Source organism: Mustelus asterias, chromosome 5 (genome assembly GCF_964213995.1).
Source record: "Mustelus asterias chromosome 5, sMusAst1.hap1.1, whole genome shotgun sequence".
NCBI lineage: Eukaryota > Metazoa > Chordata > Chondrichthyes > Carcharhiniformes > Triakidae > Mustelus > Mustelus asterias.
This window is the reverse complement of record NC_135805.1, coordinates 64129597-64156395: the sequence shown is the minus strand read 5'-3', so window position 1 is coordinate 64156395 and position 26799 is coordinate 64129597. Positions and strand designations below refer to the sequence as shown.

General features: G+C 44.7%; 1 protein-coding gene across 1 annotated transcript in view; it reads right to left on the bottom strand.

The window, feature by feature from the left end:
* Window positions 1-26799, bottom strand: part of LOC144493921 (uncharacterized) — a 50517-nt gene that overhangs the window by 1813 nt on the left and 21905 nt on the right. The window contains exons 9-13 of the mRNA XM_078213502.1: window positions 19804-19985; window positions 16682-16887; window positions 15372-15498; window positions 10863-10957; window positions 804-984 (exon numbers count right to left, since the gene is read on the bottom strand). Of these exons, the coding sequence (XP_078069628.1) occupies window positions 804-984; window positions 10863-10957; window positions 15372-15498; window positions 16682-16887; window positions 19804-19985 (791 nt within the window). The remainder of the gene's footprint in view (window positions 1-803; window positions 985-10862; window positions 10958-15371; window positions 15499-16681; window positions 16888-19803; window positions 19986-26799) is intronic.

Sequence of the window (26799 nt, the reverse complement as noted above, 5' to 3'; positions counted from 1 at the left end):
AAATGAAGAACTGAGCTGCAGCCCTCTAACCTTTCTGGAATAGAAATGACACACACCAGCAGAACATTCCAGGTCACCTGGGAAGTGATGCAGCAGCTAGCAAAATATAGGATGGAGGGTAGGTCTTATGAGGAAAGGTTGCGGGAGCTAGGGCTGTTCTCTCTGGAGCGGAGGAGGCTGAGGGGAGACTTAATAGAGGTTTATAAAATGATGAAGGGGATAGATAGAGTGAACGTTCAAAGACTATTTCCTCGGGTGGATGGAGCTATTACAAGGGGGCATAACTATAGGGTTCGTGGTGGGAGATACAGGAAGGATATCAGAGGTAGGTTCTTTACGCAGAGAGTGGTTGGGGTGTGGAATGGACTGCCTGCAGTGATAGTGGAGTCAGACACTTTAGGAACATTTAAGCGGTTATTGGATAGGCACATGGAGCACACCAGGATGATAGGGAGTGGGATAGCTTGATCTTGGTTTCAGATAAAGCTCGGCACAACATCGTGGGCCAAAGGGCCTGTTCTGTGCTGTACTGTTCTATGTTCTATCTAGGGCAGTATAGGATAAACAGAGACATCATTGTTAGCTAAAGATTTAGAAAACTGTCTTTCTCCTATTACATTCCTTAATGCTGCATCTGGAGTTGATGAATACCTGGGATGATTCGCTTTACTCTTCCCTCTTTTGGCATGCCCTTGCCACAACAAGAAAATTGTCATAATATCTACTTTTTTTAAAGGTGAAGTTGAAAATCATTTAATGGTAGCTGGATATCATTAATTCGATAGAAAGTATAAAATATGTACCTTTTCTCAAAAATCCTGCAACTGAGTTATTAAAGTGAGGTAATCCTACATTTTCATAGTTGGATTTTGGGTTTGATTGCATATTCTTAAAGCTAGAGCGCTCCACAATTATGTCAACACTTTTATTATCCAAAGACCGTCCAAGAAAATTGATGAATTTCAGTACTGTCGCTCTCAGATCCTAGAGTACAAGGATATTCATAATTAGTGTTCCATTGTGTACATGAGAGAGAAATTAATACAGCATTGGAAGCAAGTAACACACCTCCTGAATTCCTAAAGCCGGTGCACCATCTACCAGGCACAAGTCAGGAGTGCTGTGGAACACTCTCCACTTGCCTGGATGAGAACAGCTCATGATGTAGAGATGCCGGCATTGGACTGGGGTAAACACAGTAAGAAGTTTAACAACACCAGGTTAAAGTCCAACAGGTTTATTTGGTAGCAAAAGCCACACAAGCTTTCGGAGCTCTAAGCCCCTTCTTCAGGTGAGTGGGAATTCTTAGAGCTCCGAAAGCTTGTGTGGCTTTTGCTACCAAATAAACCTGTTGGACTTTAACCTGGTGTTGTTAAACTTCTTACTGTGAGAACAGCTCAACAAACACTCAAGAAGCTCACCACCATCAAAGTTAAAGTAGCCTGCTTGATTAGCACTCTATCTATCACCATAAACACCCACTCCCTCCAGAACCAATGCACAGTAGTAGCAGCAGTGTATACTATATTCCCTAAGGCTCCATCCACATTAACAGTGTATACTAACTCACTAAGGCTCCTTCCAAACCTGTGACGTCTACTAGCTGGAAGGAGAAGGGCAGTGGATTCATGAGAACACCATCACCAGGAAGTCCTCCTCCAAGCCACAAATCATCCTGACTTGGAAACATATTGCCGTTCCTTTACTGGCCTAGGCAGTGATGCGTACGTACATCCTGTGAAAGAATAAAATACTACAATCCTATGAAAGCAGTGAGTTATAGCCGGTACATTTACAACTCTTAATCTTGCTGTGTACTTGGATAAAGCTGATCATTATGTACTATGTAGATGTCAAGGGGTTCTTATTGGGAACAATATATTGCACTTTACAGACATAGAAGGCTGTAATGTTTTCTCCCAGATAAGGGCTAATATGAAGCAGCTGGAAGAGACAGGATCTGGAAAATGAAATGAGATACAGATCTGTTTCTGTAAATGTGGGATTGTTAGGATTGGAAATGATTGGTGGTAATGGAGTGAAGGTTTCGTAATGCCAAATCTATGATGACAACACAAAATGTAAGCCTGTACTAACACAATGGTAAAAAGTGGTTCAAACATTACCTTGAGTGTAGAAGCATTTAACAGCTTTTACACTAGGCTTAAATTAAAAATCAAAAGTTTGTTGACTCATTCCACCAACGTATGTTAACCGTAGGTTAGTAACACTGCCGTTTAAAAAATGCATCTTGGATGTCCAAATTGATTCATAATTAAGTACTATATTTTTGCAGTCTAGTTATTGCTGTCATACAGAACAGCCAGTTTGTGTTGGCTGATCCACAACAATGAGACCAATTGCCAGGTAATCTGTTGTTATGATGTTTGGTTGAGGGATAAATGTTGATCTGAACACGGATATTTCCGCTGCTGTCCTTTAAATAAGGCCATGGGATCTTACAAGTTTGCCTACAGAAAATGCTGGAAAACTCAGCAGGTCTGGCAGCAACTGTGGAGAGAGAATCACAGTATTTTTCTTAAATCTAATGGGACTTTGATTCAATGTTGCATCCAAAAGCAATACATGATTTGCAACAACTTGTATTACCGGGCGGCACAGTGGTTAGCACTGCTACCTCAAAGGAACCCGGGTTCAATTCCCGGTTTGGGTCACTTGTCTGTGTGGAGTTTGCACATTCTCTCTGTGTCTACGTGGGTTTCCTTTGGGTGCTCCAGTTTCCTCCCACAGTCCAATGATGTGCGGGTTAGGTGGATTGGCCATGCTAAATTGCCCCTTAGTGTCAGGGGGACTAGCTAGGGTAAATGCATGGGGTTATGGGATTAGCACTTGGGTGGGATTGTTGTCAGTGCAGACCCGATGGGTTGAATGGCCTCCTTCTGCACTGTATGATTCTATGATTTACAGTAACTTGGGAAAAATGTTGCAAGACATAAATAAAAGCATTAAAAAAGCTAGAATTATATAGATTTACAACATAGGAGCTGCCCATGATGCGTATGCTCTCTGAAAGCTATGCACATGGCCCCATTCCCCATACTTTCTCCATTTCATTTTAAGTTATTCTTTATCAAACACCTATCTAGCTACCTTTTATAAGCTGTTGTGGATTCTGTTTATTCCACTTCCTGGTAAGGAGTTGACAAAGAGATTTTGATAGGTTAAGTGAGTGGGCAAACATTTGGTGGAGGGAGTATGATGTGGGAGAACGTGATCTTGTCCGCTTTGGCAGGAAAAATAGAAAACAGTTTATTGTTTAAATGGAGGTCACAGGATAGTGAAATCAGATTGTTCCATTTATAATTCTGAATACCTCGTTCCTAGTTCCTTCTTTGTGGTAATGAAAACAGCATCCGTTTCCTATTCCTGGAATCATCTTCACAATTGTCTTGACATCCTTTCTAAAGTGTCCACAGATGGATATCATGGCCAGTTATTTTCAACTTGTGCAGTTGTCAGTTTAAATTTGCTGTCCACTCACTCAATGCACAACATAGCCAGAGTCAGAATATTGGAAAGGCCATCATTTTGCAAAGGTAGAGCATGGCAGAATTGCAGAGCGGTTTATGGTTGACAATTTTGGTTCATTGCAGGGACCAAGTCACTTAGGATTATTCATTGGAGTTTAGAAGAGTGAGGGGATCTCACAGAAACTTATAAAATTCTAATATGGTTAGACAGGGTAGATTCAGAAGGAATATTCTTGATGGTGGGGGAATCCAGTACTGGGGGTCATAGTTTGAGGATAAGGAGCAAACCTTTTAGAACTGAGGTGAGGAGAAATTTCTTCACCCAGAGAGTGCTGAATTTGTAGTATTCACTATCACAGAAAGTAGTTGAAGCCAAAATGTTTCAAGATTTAGATTTCAAGAATTAGATATAGTTCTAGGGATAAGGGGATCAAGGGATATGGGAGGGAAAGCGGGATTAAAATATTGAATTTGATGATCAGCCATGATCAAAATGAATAACAGAGCAGACTTGAACAGCCTAATGGCCTACTCCTGCCCCTATTTTCTATGCATCTATCTTTTATAGCATAGGATCCCGTTACAGGCAGTGAAGAGGAGTGTTGAGCTACTGAGCTTAAGCAGAGCAGAGGATGCTGATGACAGAGTTTTAAAAGAATGAGAGACATCTCAGAACTTAAGGATTTCCCATAGCACTTTGCAGCCAATTAAGTTTTGAATAATTTATAATTTATCATGGGAGCAGGTTGGGAGCAGGCACGTGAGAAGTTTGAATCTCAGAGCTTTTAGAAGCAGTGAACTGAGGTGGAACAAAGTGGAGAGGTTAAACCTTGTATTATCAAGATACACCAGGAAGCCTACCAATCTTTTGAGGATTCTGTCACAGTAGTTGAGGAAAAGGAGGATCCAAGGATTGGTCTTTGGGAAACTCTGTATGGGAGGTGCACATATTGTTCGGACTGATAGTAAAACAGAGGTGCTATGGAGCTGAGCCATAGAGAAGACTGGTGTGATTGCCAACAGCAGGAATGCTGTAGGCATGTTAAGGAAAAGGGTGGATAATGGACCATTGTCACATTCAGAGGATATTGTTGGTGTCTTTGACCAGAATGATGCAAATAGTTAATTCTTCTTCATCCACCATGTTATTGGTAGTCTTAAACTTCACATGGTCACTGATGTTGTGAAACATGCTTAAGTTTCTTTTCGGATTCAAATAGTCACAGCGCTTTAATTCAAAATATACCAAATACTTTCAACTGTTGGTAGACAAATCACACAGACAAAATGTAATTCTCTAAAATGACTATTCATAAGACTTAACAGTAACTTGTTTTAACATAGCACCTTTCAAGTACAGGTACTAGACCCCATATCTGGGAAGCTTGGGACCGGGCGTGTGTCAGATTTGGGGATTTTATAGATTTTGGGTCCTATAAGCCTAGCATGTATTTATAATACATTAGATAAAGTATGAAAAAGAAGGAATAAAGGATTTATTCAAATTGCTACCCAGAGTGTCAGCTTCGAATGTAGCCTGTTTTTGGGTCCTTGCGGATTTTGAGATTCTAGATAAGGGGTCCGTACCTGTAGTAAAATATCCAAAGGCACTTCATAGGAGCATTATAAAGAAATAAATTGAGGTATGGAGATAGTAGGGCAGCAGGGACTGATGTCTGTAGAGAGATTGATTAAATTAGGATTGTTTCGCTGGAGTTCAGACGAATGAGGGGGGATCTCATCGAGACTTATAAAATTCTAACAGGACTAGACAGGGTGGATGCAGGGAGGATGTTCCCGATGGTGGGGGAGTCCAGGACCAGGGGTCACAGTCTGTGGATTCGGGGTAGAACATTTAGAACGGAGGTGAGGTGACAACTGTTCACCCAAAGAGTGGTGAGCCAGTGGAATTCATTACACAGGAAGTAGTTGATGCCAAAACATTGAATGTATTCAAGAGACGGCTGGATATAGCACTGGCGCGAATGGGATAAAAAGTTATGAGGAGAAAGCAGGATTAGGCTATTGAGTTGGATGATCAGCCATCATCGTAATGAATGGCAGTGCAGGCTCGAAGGGCCAAATGGCCTCCTCCTGCTCCTATCTTCTATGTTTCTAGGTGACCAAAAGCTTGGTCAAAGAGCTTAAGTAAAGGAAAAAAAAGAGAGGTAGAGAAGTGGAGAGATTTTAGGATGGAACTTCAGATCTTAGGACACTGGCAGCTGAAGGCACGGCCATCAATGTTGGAGCAGATAATATCAGAGAAGCTCAAGAAACGAGACTTGGAGGAGCACAGATATCTCAGACAGTTGTGGGGTTAGTTAAGATGACAAAGATAGGAGGGAGAGGCCATAGAGTGACTCGAAATCAAGGATGAGAATTTTAAAATTAGTCTTTCTGAAACAGGAGGTAGCCTACGGTGGTGAGAACAAGGGTGATGAGTGAAAGGGAATTGTAAGGGCATGGAAACAGAATCAAGTATTTCGGAGTATTTCGGAGTATTTAATTATTTTTCAGTTAAATTAGTGAAAAAAATCTGAGGTTTTTTTTCTAAACAGGAAATAGGCCCAGCAGCAGCCTGGGAAGATTTTGGAGGGTTTAAAAGTGCTTAACTTGGAGGTTTCAGCCTCATTGTTCCACAGGAGCAGGCTGAGGGTAAGGGAGCTTGTTTGTGCACTAATTTATTTAATTATTTTTCAGTTAAATTAGTGAAAAAAATCTGAGGTTTTTTTTCTAAACAGGAAATAGGCCCAGCAGCAGCCTGGGAAGATTTTGGAGGGTTTAAAAGTGCTTAACTTGGAGGTTTCAGCCTCATTGTTCCACAGGAGCAGGCTGAGGGTAAGGGAGCTTGTTTGTGCACTAATTTATTTAATTATTTTTCAGTTAAATTAGTGAAAAAAATCGGAGGTTTTTTTTCTAAACAGGAAATAGGCCCAGCAGCAGCCTGGGAAGATTTTGGAGGGTTTAAAAGGAGGCCGCACCTTTGAGCGGGCAGCGTCGTTAGCGGGCAGTGGAGTGAGCAGGGGACAGAGTGAGAGCTAAAAGGGCTTTGGCTCACAGGGCTTCGGCGAGGAAGGTTGTTTGTTTGTTTTTCTTCGGTTACACCCCCTTTTTGTTTTATCCCCAAAACTAAAAAGGACATGGCTGGTATGAGTGGGAGGCCAGTATACTGCATTCGGTGTGGGATGTGGGAGTTCCTGGAGACAACTTGCCTCCCGGAAGTCCATATCTGTGCCAGATGTGTGGAACTGCATCTCCTGAAGGATCGTGTAAGGGAGCTGGAGCTGAGGCTCGATGAACTCAGTTTAGTTAGGGAAAATGAGAGAGTCATAGATAAAAGTTATAGTCAGGTAGTGACACCAGGGTCTCGGAAGGAAGACACGTGGGTCACGGTTAGGAGGGGTAATAGTCAGAAGGGTGATGTGCCAGAAAGCACCCCAGTGGCAGTCTCCCATAAGAGAAAGGGATGGGCAACAGATGGGAGAAGGGAAGGGAGTGAGCAGTCTGTGGAGGGATCCCCTGTGGTTGTCCCCCTCCACAATAGGTATATTGTTTTGGATTCTGTGGAGGGGGATGACCCTCCAGGGGTAAGCCACGAGGACCAGATCGCCTCCACGGAGACAGGCTCAGGGGTCCGGAAGGGAAAGAAGGGGTTTAGGAGAGCGATAGTTGTGGGGGACGCAATAGTTAGAGGCACGGACAGGCGCTTCTGTGGGACTGAACGAGAATCCAGGATGGTAGTCTGCCTCCCTGGTGCCGGGGTACTGGATGTCTCCGAGAGGGTAGGAAGCATATTTAAAAAGGAAGGTAGTCAAACGGATGTGATTGTACACATTGGGGGAAATGATGTAGGTAGGAAGAGCAGGGGGGTCATATGAGAGAAATTCAGGGAGTTGGGTGCTAGGCTAAAAAGTAAGATCTCCAGTGTAGCAATCTCTGGACTGCTCCCGGTGCCTAGTGCAAGTGAGGCTCGGAACAGGGAGATTCTACAGTTGAACGCGTGGCTAAAGGACTGGTGCAAGAGGGAGGGTTTTAAATTCATAGATAACTGGGAAATCTTCAAGTCAGGATGGCAACTGTACAGAAAGGATGGGTTACACCTTAACTGGAGGGGAGCAAATATCCTGGCTGGGAGTTTTGCTCGAGTGTTTCGGCAGGATTTAAACTAGTGTGGCAGGGGGGTGGGGAACAAAACAGGAGGTCAGTAAATACTGAGGCTGGGGTCGAGCTGGGGGCCAGGGCAAGGCTAGCTAAGAAGAGGAGCACTCTGGAGGAGGAGGACCTGACTGGGCCTGGAGGTCTGGAGTGCATCTGCTTCAATGCGAGGAGTGTAACGGGTAAAACAGACGAACTTAGGGCCTTAATGCTTGTGCGGAATTTGGATGTGGTTGCGGTGACGGAAACTTGGTTAAAAGAAGGACAGGACTGGCAGCTGAATATTCCGGGGTATCAGTGTTTTAGGCGAGACAGAGGAGGGGCTAAAAAAGGTGGGGGAGTAGCGATATTAGTTAAGGAGCATATTACCGCGGTGCAGAGGGTAGACAACTTAGAGGGGTCATGTACTGAGTCGTTGTGGGTGGAACTCAGAAACAGGAAGGGTGCAGTCACTATGCTGGGGGTGTACTACAGACCACCCAACAGCCCACGGGAAGTGGAGGAAAGGATATGTCAGGAGATTCTGGATAGGTGCAGAAAAAATAGGGTTGTTGTAGTGGGGGACTTTAATTTCCCTGGCACAGACTGGAAAGTGCTTAGAGCTGGGGGACCGGACGGGGAGGAATTTGTAAAATGCGTACTGGAAGGTTCTTTGGAACAGTATGTAGATAGCCCGACTAGAGAGGGGGCTATACTGGACCTAGTTCTGGGAAATGAGCCCGGTCAGGTCGTCAAAGTTTCGGTAGGGGAACATGTGGCAAATAGTGACCACAACTCTGTTAACTTTAGGATAGTAATGGACAAGGATGAGTGCTGTCCTACGGGCAGGGTGCTAAATTGGGGGAAGGCTGACTATAGCCGGATTAGGCAGGAATTGGTGGATGTTGATTGGGAGAGGATGTTCGAGGGTAAGTCCGCGTCTGGCATGTGGGAGTCTTTTAAGGAACTATTGATAAGGCTGCAGGATAGGCATGTGCCTGTAAAAAGGAAAGATAGGAAAGGTAGGATTCGAGAGCCGTGGATAACCAGGGAAATTGAGGATCTGATTAAAATGAAAAGGGAGGCGTACGTTAAGTCCAGGCAACTGAAAACAGATGGAGCTCTGGAGGAATACAGAGAGAGTAGGAAAGATCTCAAACGGGGAGTTAGAAGGGCAAAAAGAGGGCACGAGATGTTCTTGGCAGGCAGGATTAAGGAGAATCCAAAGGCATTCTATTCATACGTTAGGAACAAAAGAGTTGTCAGGGCGAAAATCGGACCTCTCAGGGACAAAGGAGGGGAATTATGCTTAGAACCCAAGGGAATAGGGGAGATCCTAAATGAATACTTTGCATCGGTATTCACGAAGGAGAGGGGCGTGTTAACCGGGAGTGTCTCGGAGGGAGGTGTTGACCCGTTAGAGAAAATCTCCATTACGAGAGAGGAAGTGTTAGGTTTTTTAGGGAACATTAAAACTGACAAAGCCCCAGGGCCTGATGGCATCTATCCTCGACTGCTCAGGGAGACGAGAGGTGAAATTGCTGGGCCTCTGACGGAAATCTTTGTCGCTTCTTTGGACATGGGTGAGGTCCCTGAGGATTGGAGGATAGCGAATGTGGTCCCGTTGTTTAAGAAGGGTAGCAGGGATAACCCAGGAAATTATAGGCCGGTGAGCTTGACGTCCGTGGTAGGGAAGTTGTTGGAGAGGATTCTTAGAGACAGGATGTATGTGCATTTAGAACGGAACAATCTCATTAGTGACAGACAGCTTGGTTTTGTAAGAGGGAGGTCGTGCCTTACAAATTTGGTGGAGTTTTTTGAGGAAGTGACAAAAACGGTTGATGAAGGAAGGGCCGTGGATGTCGTCTATATGGATTTCAGCAAGGCATTTGACAAAGTCCCACATGGCAGGTTGGTTAAGAAGGTTAAGGCTCATGGGATACAAGGAGAAGTGGCTCGATGGGTGGAGAACTGGCTTGGCCATAGGAGACAGAGGGTAGCGGTCGAAGGGTCTTTTTCCGGCTGGAGGTCTGTGACCAGTGGTGTTCCGCAGGGCTCTGTACTGGGACCTCTGCTATTTGTGATATATATAAATGATTTGGAAGAAGGTGTAACTGGTGTAATCAGCAAGTTTGCGGATGACACGAAGATGGCTGGAATTGCGGATAGCGAAGAGCATTGTCGGGCAATACAGCAGGATATAGATAGGCTGGAAAATTGGGCGGAGAGGTGGCAGATGGAATTTAATCCGGATAAATGCGAAGTGATGCATTTTGGAAGAAATAATGTAGGGAGGAGTTATACAATAAATGGCAGAGTCATCAGGAGTATAGAAACACAGAGGGACCTAGGTGTGCAAGTCCACAAATCCTTGAAGGTGGCAACACAGGTGGAGAAGGTGGTGAAGAAGGCATATGGTATGCTTGCCTTTATAGGACGGGGTATAGAGTATAAAAGCTGGAGTCTGATGATGCAGCTGTATAGAACGCTGGTTAGGCCGCATTTGGAGTACTGCGTCCAGTTCTGGTCGCCGCACTACCAGAAGGACGTGGAGGCATTGGAGAGAGTGCAGAGAAGATTTACCAGGATGTTGCCTGGTATGGAGGGTCTTAGCTATGAGGAGAGATTGGGTAGACTAGGGTTGTTCTCCTTGGAAAGACGGAGAATGAGGGGAGATCTAATAGAGGTATACAAGATTATGAAGGGTATAGATAGGGTGAACAGTGGGAAGCTTTTTCCCAGGTCGGAGGTGACGATCACGAGGGGTCACAGGCTCAAGGTGAGAGGGGCGAAGTATAACTCAGACATCAGAGGGACGTTTTTTACACAGAGGGTGGTGGGGGCCTGGAATGCGCTGCCAAGTAGGGTGGTGGAGGCAGGCACGCTGACATCGTTTAAGACTTACCTGGATAGTCACATGAGCAGCCTGGGAATGGAGGGATACAAACGATTGGTCTAGTTGGACCAAGGAGCGGCACAGGCTTGGAGCGCCGAAGGGCCTGTTTCCTGTGCTGTACTGTTCTTTGTTCTTTGTTTATGTGCAAGTCTGGTCAGGAGTGGATGAGTCATGACATAGATAGGGGTTTCAGCATCAGCTGAGTTGACAAGGGTGGAGGTGTAGTGAGGGAAGGGGGGTGCATGGACGGGGAGTTGGGCAATGCTACAAACACAATCTTAGTGATGGTACGAATATGTAGTCGGAAACTTGTCTTGGGGTCAAATATAAATGCAATTTACCTTGATCATCTCTTCATATGAGTGGAACATAATGTTGAATTCATGCCTGTGATTATACCAGTTCCTAACATGGTCGAACCAGCAGTCATAATCCACTATAATAAAAAGTACAGTTTGAAATCTTGGCATGACTGTTAAATGGACAAAATAATTGAGCTTAAGAAATATAAGCCTGAATTTATCTGTGTCAGGCATGCATGGCAGATGGGACCAGAAGCAGCTGTGCTTTCCACTCCTGTCTGAGATTGATAAAAGACGGCATATCCAGCCACTGTGAAACACAACCGGACATAGGCGCTGCAAGGCTGATGGGGGCAGGAGCTTGGCGGCCACTGGGGCCAATGGAGACTATGCAGGAGGTTTGATGGTGGCTGTGTCAAACTGCTGAAGACATGAGAGGAGGCACAGTGCGCTCTCCATAATAGCAGCAGCACCCGGGGGACATGCCAGGTGGGACGGCTGGGCAGTCAACTCCCCTAGTTTGCAGATGACTGCCGTCACACTCTTTTTGAGGCAGAATGCCAGGCGGGACATCCTCATGCTGTAAGGTGGCAAGAGGAGGCCACCGCACCAAACAAAGAAGGCCTGGGCAGAGGTGGGCATGATATGCTGTGCTGCACATGGATACACTGCCATAAAAGGCTCAATAATCTTCTGCGCATGGCATGGGTGAGTACCAAGTTGGCATGTGCAGCATGGAAAGGTGCCCATTCTTAGCAGCTTTCCAGCTGTAAGAATCAGAGTTACAGAAGACACATCTGTCTATGCCTGTTCAGGCTTGGAGTTAAGATCAGAAGCCCTGGGTCCATCTAAGAATTAGAAATGAAAAGATGTCAGGAATGTTGTCACAGTGGGCGAGGTGTGGGGAGGTGAGGGTTGCGTGTTGAATTGACCTTTGCACTTACAGGAGAAGAGAAACTATAATAACGCTGAGCGATCAGCAACTAATTATGGGGCAGCCAACCTGGTAATCCTCAACATCAATGTAACAGTTACCCTGAAGCTCGAGTGCCAGTGTGGAGGAAGGTCCTCCGGCTGTGAGGGACGGGTGTTGTGGAGAAAAGTAAGAGTCTAGTGGACAAAAGTGGGACATGGGAATGAAAAAAATGTAGGGTTGTCTCATTCCTCATAAGGACTTCTTGAAAAGAGTCCATAGTGATTCAGCAATCACAAAGCCACCAGGATATCAGTCAACCCTGACTGTAAAGCATGGGCATTGATCGGGTGATGACCAATAAGGACCAATAGCTTTCGTCCCTGGTGGATCCTGCTCAGGCCAGCCAGCCAGAGGATGACAGCCAAGGTCAACAGGGTCAATACGGCAGCAGAGTCAGCAATCTGCCTGCAATTCAGATTGCTTTCAGCAAGTTGGGGGACACCATGAGCTGACAGGCACAGTGAGCACAGGAAGGAGTTTTTTAAAATGTGGCTTCAGCTGTTTTTCTCGATGCAATGTTTTGTTTTGAAGGAACTGTGTCTACCATATTGGCAGAATTTTCCCATCCCGCCTGCCACGGGAATCATAGCAGGCAGGACCATGCAAAGGTCCATTGACCTCGGTGGGATTTTCCGGCCTTGGGGCGAGCTCAGGTGGAAAATCCCGCCGTATATGTTTTGTTCTTTGATTTCATCTCTGTTATAAAGATAATTCAAGATTTTGTGTCAGTGCTGAGTTTTCTATGCTTTCAATAGGTGTAATAAGCCTTATCAGTATCTTGTGATAGAGGCAGGGACAACAAACTTTATTTCAGAGCTTGTGAGGTTCACTGGCGTCATGGCATGGTTTTGTCGGAAATGTTTTCAGAAAGAAGGCAAGCTTTGGCAGCCTAGCTGAAGGAGTGTTGAATCAAGGCATCTCAAGTATCCCTGCCTCCCTGAAGGTTCCTCATATCTGGCTTCACATCCTCATGCTGTGCCTGCCTCGGATCTTGTTCAGAGTAATCACTGGATTCTTTCTCTGAGGCGAGTGCACCTGCCTCAATTGTTCTCCTGGTCCAGTGGTCCCCTCTTGTGAGAACTAGATAATTAGAGCCTAACACAATGACTATGAGCAGCATGCACTCTGATTGATATTGCAGGGTCCCTCATAATGTTCCAAGTATCTTTCCTTTGCTTCTGTCCCTGGGGGCCTGAGTGGCGTCATGAGCCAACTTTTCAAAGGATACCCAATGTCACCCAGCAACAATCCCTTGAGGTGAGCTGGAGTTGTGAACAGCCTTAGCACTTGTGAGTGGCATACTATATAGGCATTGTGGGAGCTGTCAGGGAACCTCGCACAAACTTGCAGAATCTGACTTTTAAGGGGCGTCTGGACAAATAGGATGGGAATAGAGGGATATGGTCCCCAGAAGGGTAGGGGGTTTTAGTTCAGACAGGCAGCATGGTCAGTGCAGGCTTGAACGGTCGAAGGGCCTGTTCCTGTGCTGTAATTTTCTTTGTTCTTTGTTCTAATCTGCATCCTGCAGTCACGCACGATCTGAGCATTCATGGATTGATAACCCTTCTTATTGGCAAAGGCATCTGGCTGGCTATCTGGCACCTTGACGGCCACATGGGTGCAATCAATGGCACCCTGGATGCGAGGGAACCTTGCAATAGCCACGAAGCCTCTGGCTCACTCAGCCTGGCTGGCTTGGTCTGTCCTGAAATGAATGAAGATCATACCCATCGAGCAGAGTGTCAGTCACAGCTGACTGGGCAACTCCACAAAAATCACCCACTGACCCCTAAAAGGATCCAGAGGCATAAAAGGTTAGGGCTACAGTGACCTTCAGAGCCACAGACATTGGGTGTCCGTCCACACAATTGGAGTCTATCTCTGACCCAATCATCTGACATAAGGAAGTGATGGTTTCCCTTGAGATGCAGAGCCTCCTACAGCACTGAACCTCTGTCACATTGAGATACTTGGATCACTGACTCTATATCATGGTGGCTGGATAATGGCATCTCCGGTGGACTCATCCTCCTTGCCCTCCCTGCTGGCCCTGAACACGCTTTAGCTGTGCCTCTCCTCTGAGGTGATGCCTGTGTGAACCTGGCCTCCTCTCTCTTTGGCCCCTCTCTTCCTCAGAGGAGAAGGTGCGCCCTGCTGAGTAAACAATACCCATCTACTGATGTGCAGATAGGCTGACCGTGCACTGACCTGTGCACTGTAGGGTTGAACTTGGTTGAAATTCTCTGAGAGGTATTACAAGACCCAAGTCCTGAAAAGTCCAGAAAATAAGCAAAATCTTTACAAGTAACCGCTGAAAATGGTCACAGACCTCGACTTTAACCCCATACCAAACTCTGACTAACTCCCACCAACTTACCCTGTCTTTGCTCCTGCCTCCTTTTATCCCATTATTGGGTGACAAATGGGCCATCTACCTGTGTTGCTGAGCCGCAACATAATAATGGCACAGGCAACATAATCCTTTTAACTAGCTGCTTAATTGTTGGCGGGAGTGCAACCGACTCCCGCTCACGCCTGCCCCCAAATATCGTGCACGTGCGCAATAATGCTGCAACACACGCCTGACATCTTCTCACATGATTTTGCGCACTTCTGGATAGGGTGAGTGTCCACTTGTGAAGTGTAAAATTCTAGCCATAGTGATCAATCTATAGCACTTGTTGAACTGTTCTGAGTATTAAACAATCACAATGAAACAGTGGTTAGCACTGCTGTCTCACTGTGCCAGGGACCCAGGTTCAACTCCGGCCTCGGGTGACTGTCTTTCTGGAGTTTGCACATTCTCTCCAGTACCTGCATGGATTTCTTCCGGGTGTTCCGGTTTCCTCCAAAGATGTGCAGGTTAGGTGGATTGGTCATGCTAAATTGCCCCTTAGTGTCCAAAGATGTGTAGGTTAGGGGAATTAGTGGGGTAAATAAGTGGGGTTACAGGGGTAGGGCCTGGATGGGATGCTCTGTCTGTGCAGACTTGATAGGCCGTATGGCCTCTTTCTGCACTGTAGGGATTCTATGATTTTATGAATTCTGAAATTTTAAAGGTTAAAATTGATCAGTAAATGAACTTACCCTGGACTGGAGTGCTGTAGAAGTGTGGCAAAGCTGAATTTGCAGTAAACAGCCCCTTGGCTCAGATTTTAAACTTTGTACAAGATTGTTTACTTGGTATCAATGCTAAGAAATATTGTGCAATAGGAATCACAGTTCAGCAAATAAATTGCTGATCCACTTTATTCCTTCATGGATTTCAACATTTTTACAATAAACTGCAGTTCAATTTGGCATTTATTATCTTATCTCAAGATGCATTACGGCATATTTATGGCAGTTATTGTTAGAAACTAACATAAATCTATTTCAGCTGACATCATTTGAGAGCAAGAAGTTGTCCTTTGGAAAGCTGGAAAGATGTTTTTACACTTTAGAGTTTGAATGAGATGTACCAATGTAACTTTCGCCAGTCTCAACATCAAGTTCCTTGTGTGTACATTATATATATTACATAGACAGTGCATACCAATCTGAAAGTGAGAGAGCGATTTGTGCCAACTTACCTTGGCCATTCAGAAATGTCTGCAGAAAAGCTCCAAAATTTTCTGGGGTTTCCAAATAATTTGCAAACTTATGAAAATGAAAAAAAGAAACAGCGACATCTTTGGGGTTTCTGTACAAATAGATAACCTGTCAAATAACACTTAATTGTAAGTGGTGATGATGCTCATTTAAAGATAAATTTTCAATCTTTGTTATTTCTTTTAAGAGAACATTGATGAATTTGATCACATATTATAGATTGCATTTATGTTACAAGAGCGTTATTACAGGAGTGTTATTACAGGAGTGTATTCTGCAAGGGTGATATTACAAAGTTTGCTATCTGGTTAAACACCTGCTGTACCTCTACACATAAATGGACCTCACTAAGCTTTCACCCCACTAACCCTGTGACTTGCGTAAGTGAGTGGTGTCCTTTTACATTGAGCAAACAGAACTGTTACCCATGTCGATTCCTCCATAGCATGGTTTGGAAGTCCTTAAATATAGTGGTGAATCTCTGTGTTGTAGATATCCAGTTAATCAACAAAAATTCAGAACTGATTATCGATGTGCCTCTGTTATGTATGATACACATCCCATTGCTATAGAAACAGTTACCATTATCATAAATGAGAACATACATAAATAGGAGCAGGGTAACATTTTGAGCCTCCTCCACCATCTTTCAATGTGATCATGTCAGACTTTCTACCTTGACTCCACTTCCTAATCCATCTCCCTGCCCCTCCCCACCTCCCCTTTGATACCCTTCGAACATTCAAAAATCTATCAACCTCAGTCTTGAATGTAATCATCAACCGGGCATCCACATCCCTCTGAATTAAAGAATTCCAAAAACTCGCAACCTTCCTCATGAAGACTTTTCTCCTCAACTCAGTTGTAAATGGTCGATCCCTTATTTTGGGACTGTTCCAATATTAACCATGCTAGAGATGATTCTGACGCTTTATCTGGCATCTGTACATTTTGAATGAAGGAATCGCCTCTCCCTGGAGATCACATGGTCTGGAATGGGGGGGTGGGGGTAAGTTAATAGGTTGTAATGAACAAAGCATCGTAGCTGTGAAGGACAGCTCGGTGGATAGGATATTGGTATGTAGATAGGCTGGAAAATTGGGCGGGGATCCTGGATTCAGGATTCAATCCTGGACCGGGGAGCGGCGCGGGCTTGGGGGGCCGAAGGGCCTGTTCCTGTGCTGTATTGTTCTTTGTTCTTTGAAGAGACTATCATATGTTATCTCAAATTTTGCATTAATTTATGTTTCTAGATTAATTTCAACATGGCTTTGAGAGAATAATATCTTACCTTGGTCTTTTTGTTCTTCAGAGCTTTTGGCATCAGTTGATAAGGTAGATGCGTAACAAACAAACGGGGTGATGGGCGGTCATCAGTATTAATTTCCTCATGTGTTAATTCCAGCCAGGGAACTTCAGAATAGGATGGTTTGCACTCTCCAGTTTGTAGATCATCCATGTAAATATGCTTCATAATATTCTGCATCCATATTGTTCCTTTATTTTGATAAGAATTCAGAATAGTCATTAACTAATCTCTTCAAGTGCATTCAGTGAAGGTGAATCATCTTTCATGGAAAGCAAAGCTAGTGTACATTAGAATGAACAGTATCTAAATATATCAGTTTCATACATTTATTCCAGAGCATTTTACATACTGAAATATGTATGTTTCCCAAGCTCTCTACAAGGTGTCTGCATTTTATCAGCCTGTTTGTCCTTCAGAGCTGCAGGTGGCAAAACTAATTTGCTTTTCAGGTTTTCACTCTGCCCAATCTTGGCTAATTAGGACAAATTGAAGAAATAGTTCTAACAAACTCTTTCTCTCTGCTTAATAACTAAGTGCACACCAAGCATTGCCAGCCTCTTTTCATATATGATATTTTGCATTCCAATTGGTTATTTACTACTTTGGTTATTTCATCTACTATATTGCAGAAAGCATTTCCCCTTTAATTTCCTCCCTCAAATTTTCTGTCCCCAGTTACGTAGCACCAAAAGGCATTCTCTGGACGTGCAGCTTTAAGGCAGCCCTTCACTCGCCTACACACAGCTATCAGGCAGCTCTTCACTCACTCACTCTAACAATAAACTATCACATCAACAGATGAACAATTCAGAAACAAGTGCACAAACTTCTGCATGAACTTACACATTCCATTTTTCAAACTGTTCCAAAACCTCTCTGCAATCGATACATTAGGTTTGATATCCTTCAGTACATCCCCAACACTGGCACAATTTCTTCTGAGGACTAAGGTAAAATCCATGCCCATCACATTTGAGAATAGGCGTGTGTATGTATGCACATGTACCTGGAGGCATGCGTATAGAAAAGTAATGGGTATGGCAAGAGTACCTCATTGTGACCAAAAACAGATTTTGCACATGCCCAGACTGTCCTCTCAATATCTTGATAGAGAAAATACCAGTAAGATGAGGCCAGATACTAATTGGAAGGCAGCTTTGTTTCATAGTAGATAAATATACAGGATGACAGATACAATTGGTCTGACATAATTTACATGATACAACTTGTCTTCACGTAATAATACAAAATAATATTTTTGTAGCTGTGTTTGCTTGACTTTGCCATTTGCCCTTTTTCTCTATTTTCCGGTCAATTGAACTACAGAACTGTAGAAATCTACAAAACAGAAAATGGTCACTCAACCTATCATGGATTCTATGGCCTGAAGAAGAACTGGGGAATGTGCTTTGTCATTGAGTCTTCAACCAGGGGAAATAAATTTTCCCCGTGCAGCATGTTAAAGTCCTTCATAATTTTGATACCACTATCTTTTCAGTATTCCCCACTTCAGAGGAAATAGTCCCAGTATCTTAGTCCTTCCAGAAGTATCCTGTCTCTGGTATCATTCTTACAAAATCTAAGTACAGCACACTCTGTATGGTCCTAATACTCTGGGGCAGTCATTACAGCACAATGTACTCCAACAGTGGCTTAATAAAGACCTTGACTAAATTTATCATCACTTGTTTGCTCTTAACCTCTGTACTCATATTCATAAAAGCCAAGAAGCTGTTGCCATTTTTTATGACTTTACCTTCATGTAACCACATTTTAAGGGAATTATGCTTTTGCAGCTCTCGGCTTCCCATTTATTAACATGTTCCAATGTTCTTCTGTATACTCCTATTCCTCGTTTATTTTTCCAAAAAATATGCAATTAAATTGGATCTGCCAGTTGTGCACCCACTTTACTAATCTATACATGTTTCCTATAGTTATTAATCAATTATTCCTTCCTGTCTAACTATCTATTCAGTATCCCTTCAGTGCCTTTTCCTTCATCCACTTAGCCAATCAATTTTTGAATATTAACATAATTATTGGTTGAATCACTAACAGTAAGAATCTTAGAATCCCTACAGTGCAGAAGGAGGCCATTCAGCCCATCGAATATGCACCAACAACAATTCCACCCAGGCCCTATCCCCGTAAACCCATGTATTTACTCTGCTAATCCCTCTGACAGTAAGAGGCAATCTAGCATGGCCAATCCACCTAACCTGCACATCTTTGGACTATGGGAGGAAACCAGAACACCCGGCAGAAACCTACACAGACACAGGGAGAATGTGCAGACTCCACACAGTCAACTGATGCTGGAATTGAACCTGGGTCCCTGGTGCTGTGAGGCAGCAGTGCTAACCACTGTGCCACCATGCCATCCAAGGACAAATTCATATCTTCACAATCCTTTGTGTAAAGAGGTTATCTCTTTCTCCATGTTCTAACTCCCACACATTCTTAATCTTGTATCTATGGCCCCTCACTCTACACCCTGAAACCATTGCAGATAGTCTAGTACTATCTGCCCTTTTCTCATAATTTTAAACAACTGTATTGCATCATCAGTAAACTTTGTTGTTCTAATTTTTAGAAATCCAAATCTTTTTTTTAAGGACAACAACAAGTTTTGCAGATGTATGATAGAGTTCTTTAGAAAAGTAATGATTCCTTGTTTGTTACTGTCTGCTAATTATGACACCACCCTCTTTAAGCTGAAATTCAAATCCAGAGAACCATGGAAATAAAAGTAAACCCATAGGTATCTATATCAGGGTTGGCTGCGGCCGAATGATTATCAGGATTTTTACCATTGCAATACTAATGCAAATATCTTAGATATTTTCTGCTACAGTACTGAAAACTGTTTGACCTTTGCACAGATCATAAGGACAAGCTTTGAAGGTCAATTGCAAAAACAGAAAACAATCGATAATTAACTTAGAATTAAATTTATAATTGAATTCTTGTTTATATACTGTTTTTAAAAATTAAAATAATTCACTATATCTATTACACTTATAATTTATATGTGTATCCCTCTAACGTGCAATTTTAAGTGCACGAATAATATGGATCCTCTGCTTATCCAATATACTCACCAGATTTAGGATAAGTCACCACAAAAACATCAGAGTCACGTACATCATAATTTTCCATTTGATCCAAGCGTTCAATGGTATGGATGCTTGACAGGTTACACCGTTTGTAGTTGAAAAGTTTCTTTGGTTGACTCTCGCTGTCTGCCATGTTTCCACTCCACAACTTTAGAGGAACTGGATATCTGTAAATTTTAAGGAGAGTTAATATTTAACTAGTTACCAGTTAATGTCCAAAGAATTCTGTTAATTATTGCATACTGTTCTATTTGATTATATGTGTAAAGAAGTTACAGCCTCATGAATAGATTGGAGAAACTAGGGTTGTTCTCAGAGCAGAGAAAGCTAAGAGGAGATTTGATCGAGGTGTAGGTGGAGAAAATAAAGAGAAGCTATTTCCAATGGCGGAAGGATCAATAAGCAAAACATACAGGTTTAAGGTGTTTGGCAAAATAGCTGGAAGCAACATGAGGAAAATTTTATTTACCAAATGAATGGGGAGGTTTTGGAACACCACATATGGCAATAGATACAGATTCAATTGTAGCCATCAAATGGGAATTAAATAAATGTTTTAGATGAAAAAATTCAGGAATATGGGAAAGAGCAGGACAATGGAATTAAACTGGATTGTTCTTTGAAAGAGCTATCAGAGACATGATGAGCTGAATGATCTCACTCTGTGCTGTACTATTCTGTGATACTATGTTGCAAGATTTACAAGGTAGTAGAAACACTTAAGTGTTGAGTTGAACATAGTGGTTCCTATTCTATTGAAACCAGGGAAATGGTGGGGGCGATTCTCCCAAAGAATCTCCCAAAAAGTGGGAAAACTGTTCTATATCCTGACTTTTTTCAGTGCAGCTTCACACCCGAATCTCCGCACACTGTGCACTGCAGAGGTCATAATCAGGAATCTCATTAAAAACCTGGGGGGGTGGGAGGTGGTGGGACCTCTTCACGTCGGAGTCTGACAGTTCTGGAACTCTGCGCATGCGCAGTGGCCCTGATCTGTCAGTCTCCCCATTTGCTGGCCTGTTCGATTGCTGGCCAGCCACAGTGTTACCCCTCCAGCCCCACTCCACAGCTGATCGCGGCCCCCACAACAATTCCTAGGCCAACCCTGACCCCCCTCCGTCCTGGAGCGCCCCAATGTCCAGCCAACCACCCCCCCAGCAGTGGTGATTCCCCCCTCACCCCAGCAGACCTCTCCCCCGCTGACCCCCTGGGGTCAGACAACCCCCCCTGGGTTCAGATCCCCTCCCGGGAAGACTACCAACCCCCCAGCCCACTCCGATCGCTGGCCTCCTTCTAGCCCAGACTGATCGCCATGCAGAGTGGCAGCAGGACACCCCACTCCCACCGATTGCCCCTAGGCCCGGCTCACAATAGGCCCTGCCATTTTGGCACTGCCTGATGATGGATGGGCAGTGCCAAGGTGCCCCCTGGGCGTGGGCACTTTGCCCCTTGGGCAGTGCCGGGGACACAGGCTAGCACTGCCAGGGTGCCCATGCCCAGGGGGCATCACCCCCCTGCCAACCAACCCCCTGGAGGCCCCCATTGCCCCCCCCTTCATTCCAGCAGGGTCTCCCATCAGTTCCCCGAACGTGCGGAGCTACTCTAAACCCCACTGGAATGAAGTACTCCTGGCGGGGAATGGGAGATTCAATCGGGCCTGGCAAGTTCCCAATAATCACATGCAAAACATATTTTAAAAAGATTCAAATGCCTTACCTGTCTTCCCACCGGTTTCCAGCATGGTCTGGACTCCGACCATTCTCCGGTTCTGGGTGATGCGCATGCATTCCCGGTACGTGCGCAAGTCCCGGAAAAAGGCCGACGACGCTATTTTCCCGACCGGACCTGCCAGAAAGGTTGCGGATAGCGATGGGAGAATCGGGCCTGTTATTTCAGAAATGACTATTAGGATGTAAAGCTGAATTTGAATTGAACCTTTTGGGCTGATTTGTATTGGGTCAGGGTGTTAAAGTGTCAGAAATGTGTTTCCTGACAAAAAGCCACCTCTAAATCACCCATTTCTGTCTTTCACTGAATCTGAAGGTTGACTGGCCTGACACTGGAAATTTTAAATATTGAACAAGCGAATCTTATTGCCATTGACATTTTGAAATTTAACTGCTTCCAGCTGTACTCGCTGAGCACGGGGGATGCCAGTTGCTCTCTCAATGTGAGAACTTGGTGGATTCAGGAGGTGAGTACTTTCAGACCTACATTTGGATCCAGGTGCCTGAGAAGTTTGCACTATTGTCCCCTCACACCCGACCTGCCTCCCTAATGTCTCTAACTTCCCTCCCCTCCTTGGCCACCTCAGGATATGACTTTATCACCTCCTAAAACTATTCCCTCTGACTGGCCCCTATGATTGACACATCATTCCTGGCACCAACTTGCTTGCTGCTGTGGCTGTTGACTCAGTGAGCTCCCTGACTGGAGGCCCAGCTGTCAATCAGGCTGAGACACTGCCATGGATCTTGGAACTCCTAGATCCTGGGTAATTCAAAAGAAGGCGCAAGGTTTGAACATATTCCTTTTGCTTGCAGAGACTGGATATCCCTGCGTATGAAGCAAGCATCAATGAGCAATGGGTTGTCTCAGATTGGTTGTCAGTGTAGCTATTTGCACACTCAGGATTGTTCAGCAAGTGCTGCCCAATCGCAGGATCACATCGAACAGCAGGTGTTTTGTTTGAGTTTAGCAAACATGAGCTGCTTGAGAACAGTCCATTGTCTGCCTATTGCGAACAACTAAAGTAACATGCTACTTGATTCAATCAGCCAGTTGCTGGGATATATGCCGATGTAACTGGCTTTGCACCAGCACTGAAATTCATACATGACATTGCTCCATTGTGTAGTGGGCAGAACATATTTCAGGAGGCTGTTTGGAAAGGCAATGGAAGAGATGAGCAGAAATGACCCAAGCTGGCCGAGAGCTTTAAAGTTTATTTTATTAATAGGCTTACAGTAACACCGCATGAAGTTAATGTGAAAGGAGCCCAGTGATAGCAAAGACCTGTGAATGGTGCACCTTCTCAGTCCATTGCCTTCCTCTGCAGCAAATGCAGCAGAGATGACCATACCAGGGTGGGGCTGCTGACTTACATCAGATGATGTTTAACACAGAGTTCAAGAAGTTGGCTGATCACTACTTTCTCAAGGGAAACTAGGATAGGCAATAAAGGCTGCCCGCACCCCATGAAAGAATATAAAAAACAGTTGACCACCAAGGCACAAACTATCGCCATCCAAGTTGGAAGGTTGCTACCAGGAGGCTGTTCAGAGAAGGTTCACTAGATTGATTCCAGGTATGGAGGGGTTGCATTATGAGAACGGCTTAAGCAGGTTTAGGAATTTAGAGAATGAGAGATGATCTTATTGAAATATATAAGAACAAAGAACAATACAGCACAGGGACAGGCCCTTCAGCCCTCCAAGCCTGCGCCGCTTATGTGCCCAACCAGACCATTCGTTTGTATCCCTCTATTCCCAGTCTGTTCATGTGGCTATCTAGCTAAGTCTTAAACGATCCCAGCGTGTCCGCCTCAATCACCTTACTTGGGAGTGCATTCCAGGCCCCCACCACCCTCTGTGTAAAATACGTCCCCGTGACATCTGTGTTGAACCTTGCCCCCCTCACTTTGAACCTGTGACCCCTTGTGTTCGTCACCTCCGACCTGGGAAAAAGCTTCCCACTGTTCACCCTATCTATGCCCTTCATAATTTTATACACCTCTATTAGGTCGCCCCTCATCCTCCCGTCTTTCCAGGGAGAACACCAGTTTACCCCATCTCTCCTCATAGCTAATACCCTCCATACCAGGCAACATCCTGGTAAACCTTTTCTGTACTCTCTCCAAAGCCTCCACGTCCTTCTGGTAGTGTGGCGACCAGAACTGGACGTAGTATTCCAAATGTGGCTTAACCATCGTTCTATACAGCTGCAACATCATATGCCAACTTTTATATTCTATGCCCCGTCCAATAAAGGCAAGCATGCCATATGCCTTCTTGACCACCCTTTCCACCTGTGCTGCCACCTTTAAGGATCTGTGGACTTGTACACCCAGGTCCCTCTGTGTGTCTATACTCCTGATGGTTCTGCCATTTATTGTATAGCTCCCCCTTACATTAGATCTACTGAAATGCATCACTTCGCATTTATGTGGATTAAATTCCATCTGCCATTTCTCCGCCCAATGTTCCAGTCTATCTATATCCTGCTGTATTCTCTGACACTGTTCATCACTATCCACAACTCCAGCAATCTTTGTGTCGTCCGCAAACTTACTGATCACACCAGCTGCATCTTCCTCCAAGTCATTTATATATATCACAAACAGCAGAAGTCCCAGTACCAAGCCCTGTGGAACACCACTAGTCACAGACCTCCAACCGGAAAAAGACCCCTCCACTGTTACCCTCTGTCTTCTATGGCTAAGCCAGTTCTCCACCCATCTAGCTAGCTCACCTTTTATCCCGTGAGATTTAAACTCTTGCACCAGTGCCTGCCATGAGGGACCTTGTCAAACGCTTTACTAAAATCCATATCGATGACATTCACGGCCCTTCCCTCATCAGTCGTTTTTGTCACCTCTTCAAAAAACTCAACCAAATTTGTGAGGCATGACCACCCTCGTACAAAACCATGCTGTCTATCGCTAATGAGATTATTCAGTTCTAAATGCGCATATATCCTATCTCTAAGAATCTTCTCCAACAATTTCCCTACCACGGACGCCAAGCTCACCAGCCTATAATTACCTGGGTTATCCTTGCTACCCTTCTTAAATAATGGGATCACATTTGCTATCCTCCAATCCTCTGGGACCTCACCTGTGTCCAGTGAAGAGACAAGATTTCTGTTAGAGGCCCAGCAATTTCATCTCTTGCCTCCCTGAGGAGTCTAGGATAGATGCCATCTGGCCCTGGGGATTTGTCTGTCTTAATGTTTCCTAAAAAACCTAACACTTCCTCCCTTGTAATTGAGATTTTTTCTCATGGGTCAACACATCTCTCTGAGGCACTACCAGTCAGCATGTCCCTCTCCTTTGTGAATACTGATGCAAAGTATTCGTTTAGGATCTCTCCTACTTCCTTTGGTTCTAAGCATAATTCCCTTCCTTTGTCCCTGAGAGGTCCGATTCTTTCCTGAACAACCCTCTTGTTCCTAACGTATGTATAAAATGCCTTAGGATTCTCCTTAATCCTGTCTGCCAAGGACATTTCGTGACCCCTTTTTGCCCTTCTAATTCCCTGTTTGAGTTCTTTTCTACTTTCTCTGTATTCCTTCAGTGCTCCATCTGTTTTTAGCTACCTGGACCTCATGTATGCCTCTTTTTTATTTTTGATTAGACCCACAATTTCACTGGTTATCCACGGCTCCCGAATTCTACCTTTCCTATCCTTCCTCTTTACAGGCACATGCCTGTCCTGCAGTCCTATCAACTGCTCCTTAAAAGACTCCCACATGCCAGATGTGGATTTACCCTCGAACAGCCTCTCCCAATCAACAGCCACCAAATCCTGCCTAATCCAGCTGTAGTTAGCCTTCCCCCAATTCAGCACCTTACCCATAGGACAACACTCATCTTTTTCCATTACTATCCTAAAGTTTACAGAATTGTGGTCACTATTTGCCACATGTTCCCCTACTGACACTTTGATGACCTGACTGGGCTCATTCCCCAGTACTAGGTCCAATATATCCCCCTCTCTAGTTGGACTGTCAACATATTGTTCCAAAGAACCTTCCTGTACGCATTTTATAAATTCTTCCCCGTCCAGGCCCCCAGCCCTAAGCGATTTCCAGTCTATACAAGGGAAATTAAAGTCTCCCACTACAACAACCCTATTTTTTCTGCACCTGTCCAGAATCTCCTTACATATCTGTTCCTCAACTTCCCGTGGGCTGTTGGGAGGCCTGTGGTATACCCCCAGCAAAGTGACTGCGCCCTTCCTGTTTCTGAGCTCCACCCACAGTGACTCGTTACCTGACCCTTCCAAATTGTCCACCCTCTGTACCACTATAATATGCTCCCTAACCAGCATTGCTACTCCCCCACCTCTCCTAGCCCCTTCTCTGTCTCGCCTAAAACACTTATACCCCGGAATATTCAGCTGCCAGTCCTGTCCTTCTTTTAACCAAGTCTCCGTCACTGCAACCACATCCAAGTTCCGCGCAAACATTAAGGCTCTAAGCTTGTCTGTCTTGCCCGTGACACTCCTTGCATTGAAGCAGATGCCCTCCAGACCTCCAGGCCCACTGAGGTCATCCTCCCCCAGAATGGTCTTCCTCTTAGATAGCCTTGTCTTGGCCCCAACCTCGTCCCCAGCCTCTATGCTTATTGACCTATTGTTCTGATCCCCACCCCCCTGCCACATCAGTTTAAACCCACCCGAACCACACTAACAAAACTCCCAGCTAGGATATTCATGCCCCTCCAGTTTAGGTATAACCCGTCCTTCTTGTACAGGTGCCATCCTCTCTTGAAGACTTCCCAATGATCCACGAATTTGAAACCCTCCCTCCTGCGCCAGTCCTTTAGCCACGCGTTCAGCTGTACAATCTCCCTGTTCCTAGCCTCACTAGCACGTGGCACTGGGAGTAGTCCAGAGATCGCTACCCTAGAGGCCCTGCTTTTTAGCCTACTACCCAACTCCCTGAATTGCTCTCGCAGGACCTCCCTGCTCTTTCTGCCTATGTCATTTGCACCAATGTGGACAATGACGTCTGTCTGGTTACCCGCCCCTTTTAGGATGCTTCCTACCCGCTCAGAGACATCCAGGACCCTGGCACCAGGGAGGCAGACTACCATCCTGGATGCTGAGGTGGCTTGACAGGGTAGATGCTGAGAGGATGTTTTCCTTCTCAGGGGAATCTAGAACTAAGGGGCAGTTTCAAAATAGGGAATCTCCTATTTAAGACAGGGATGAGAAGGAATTTCTTCTCTCAGAAGTTCGTAATTCTTTGGAATTCATA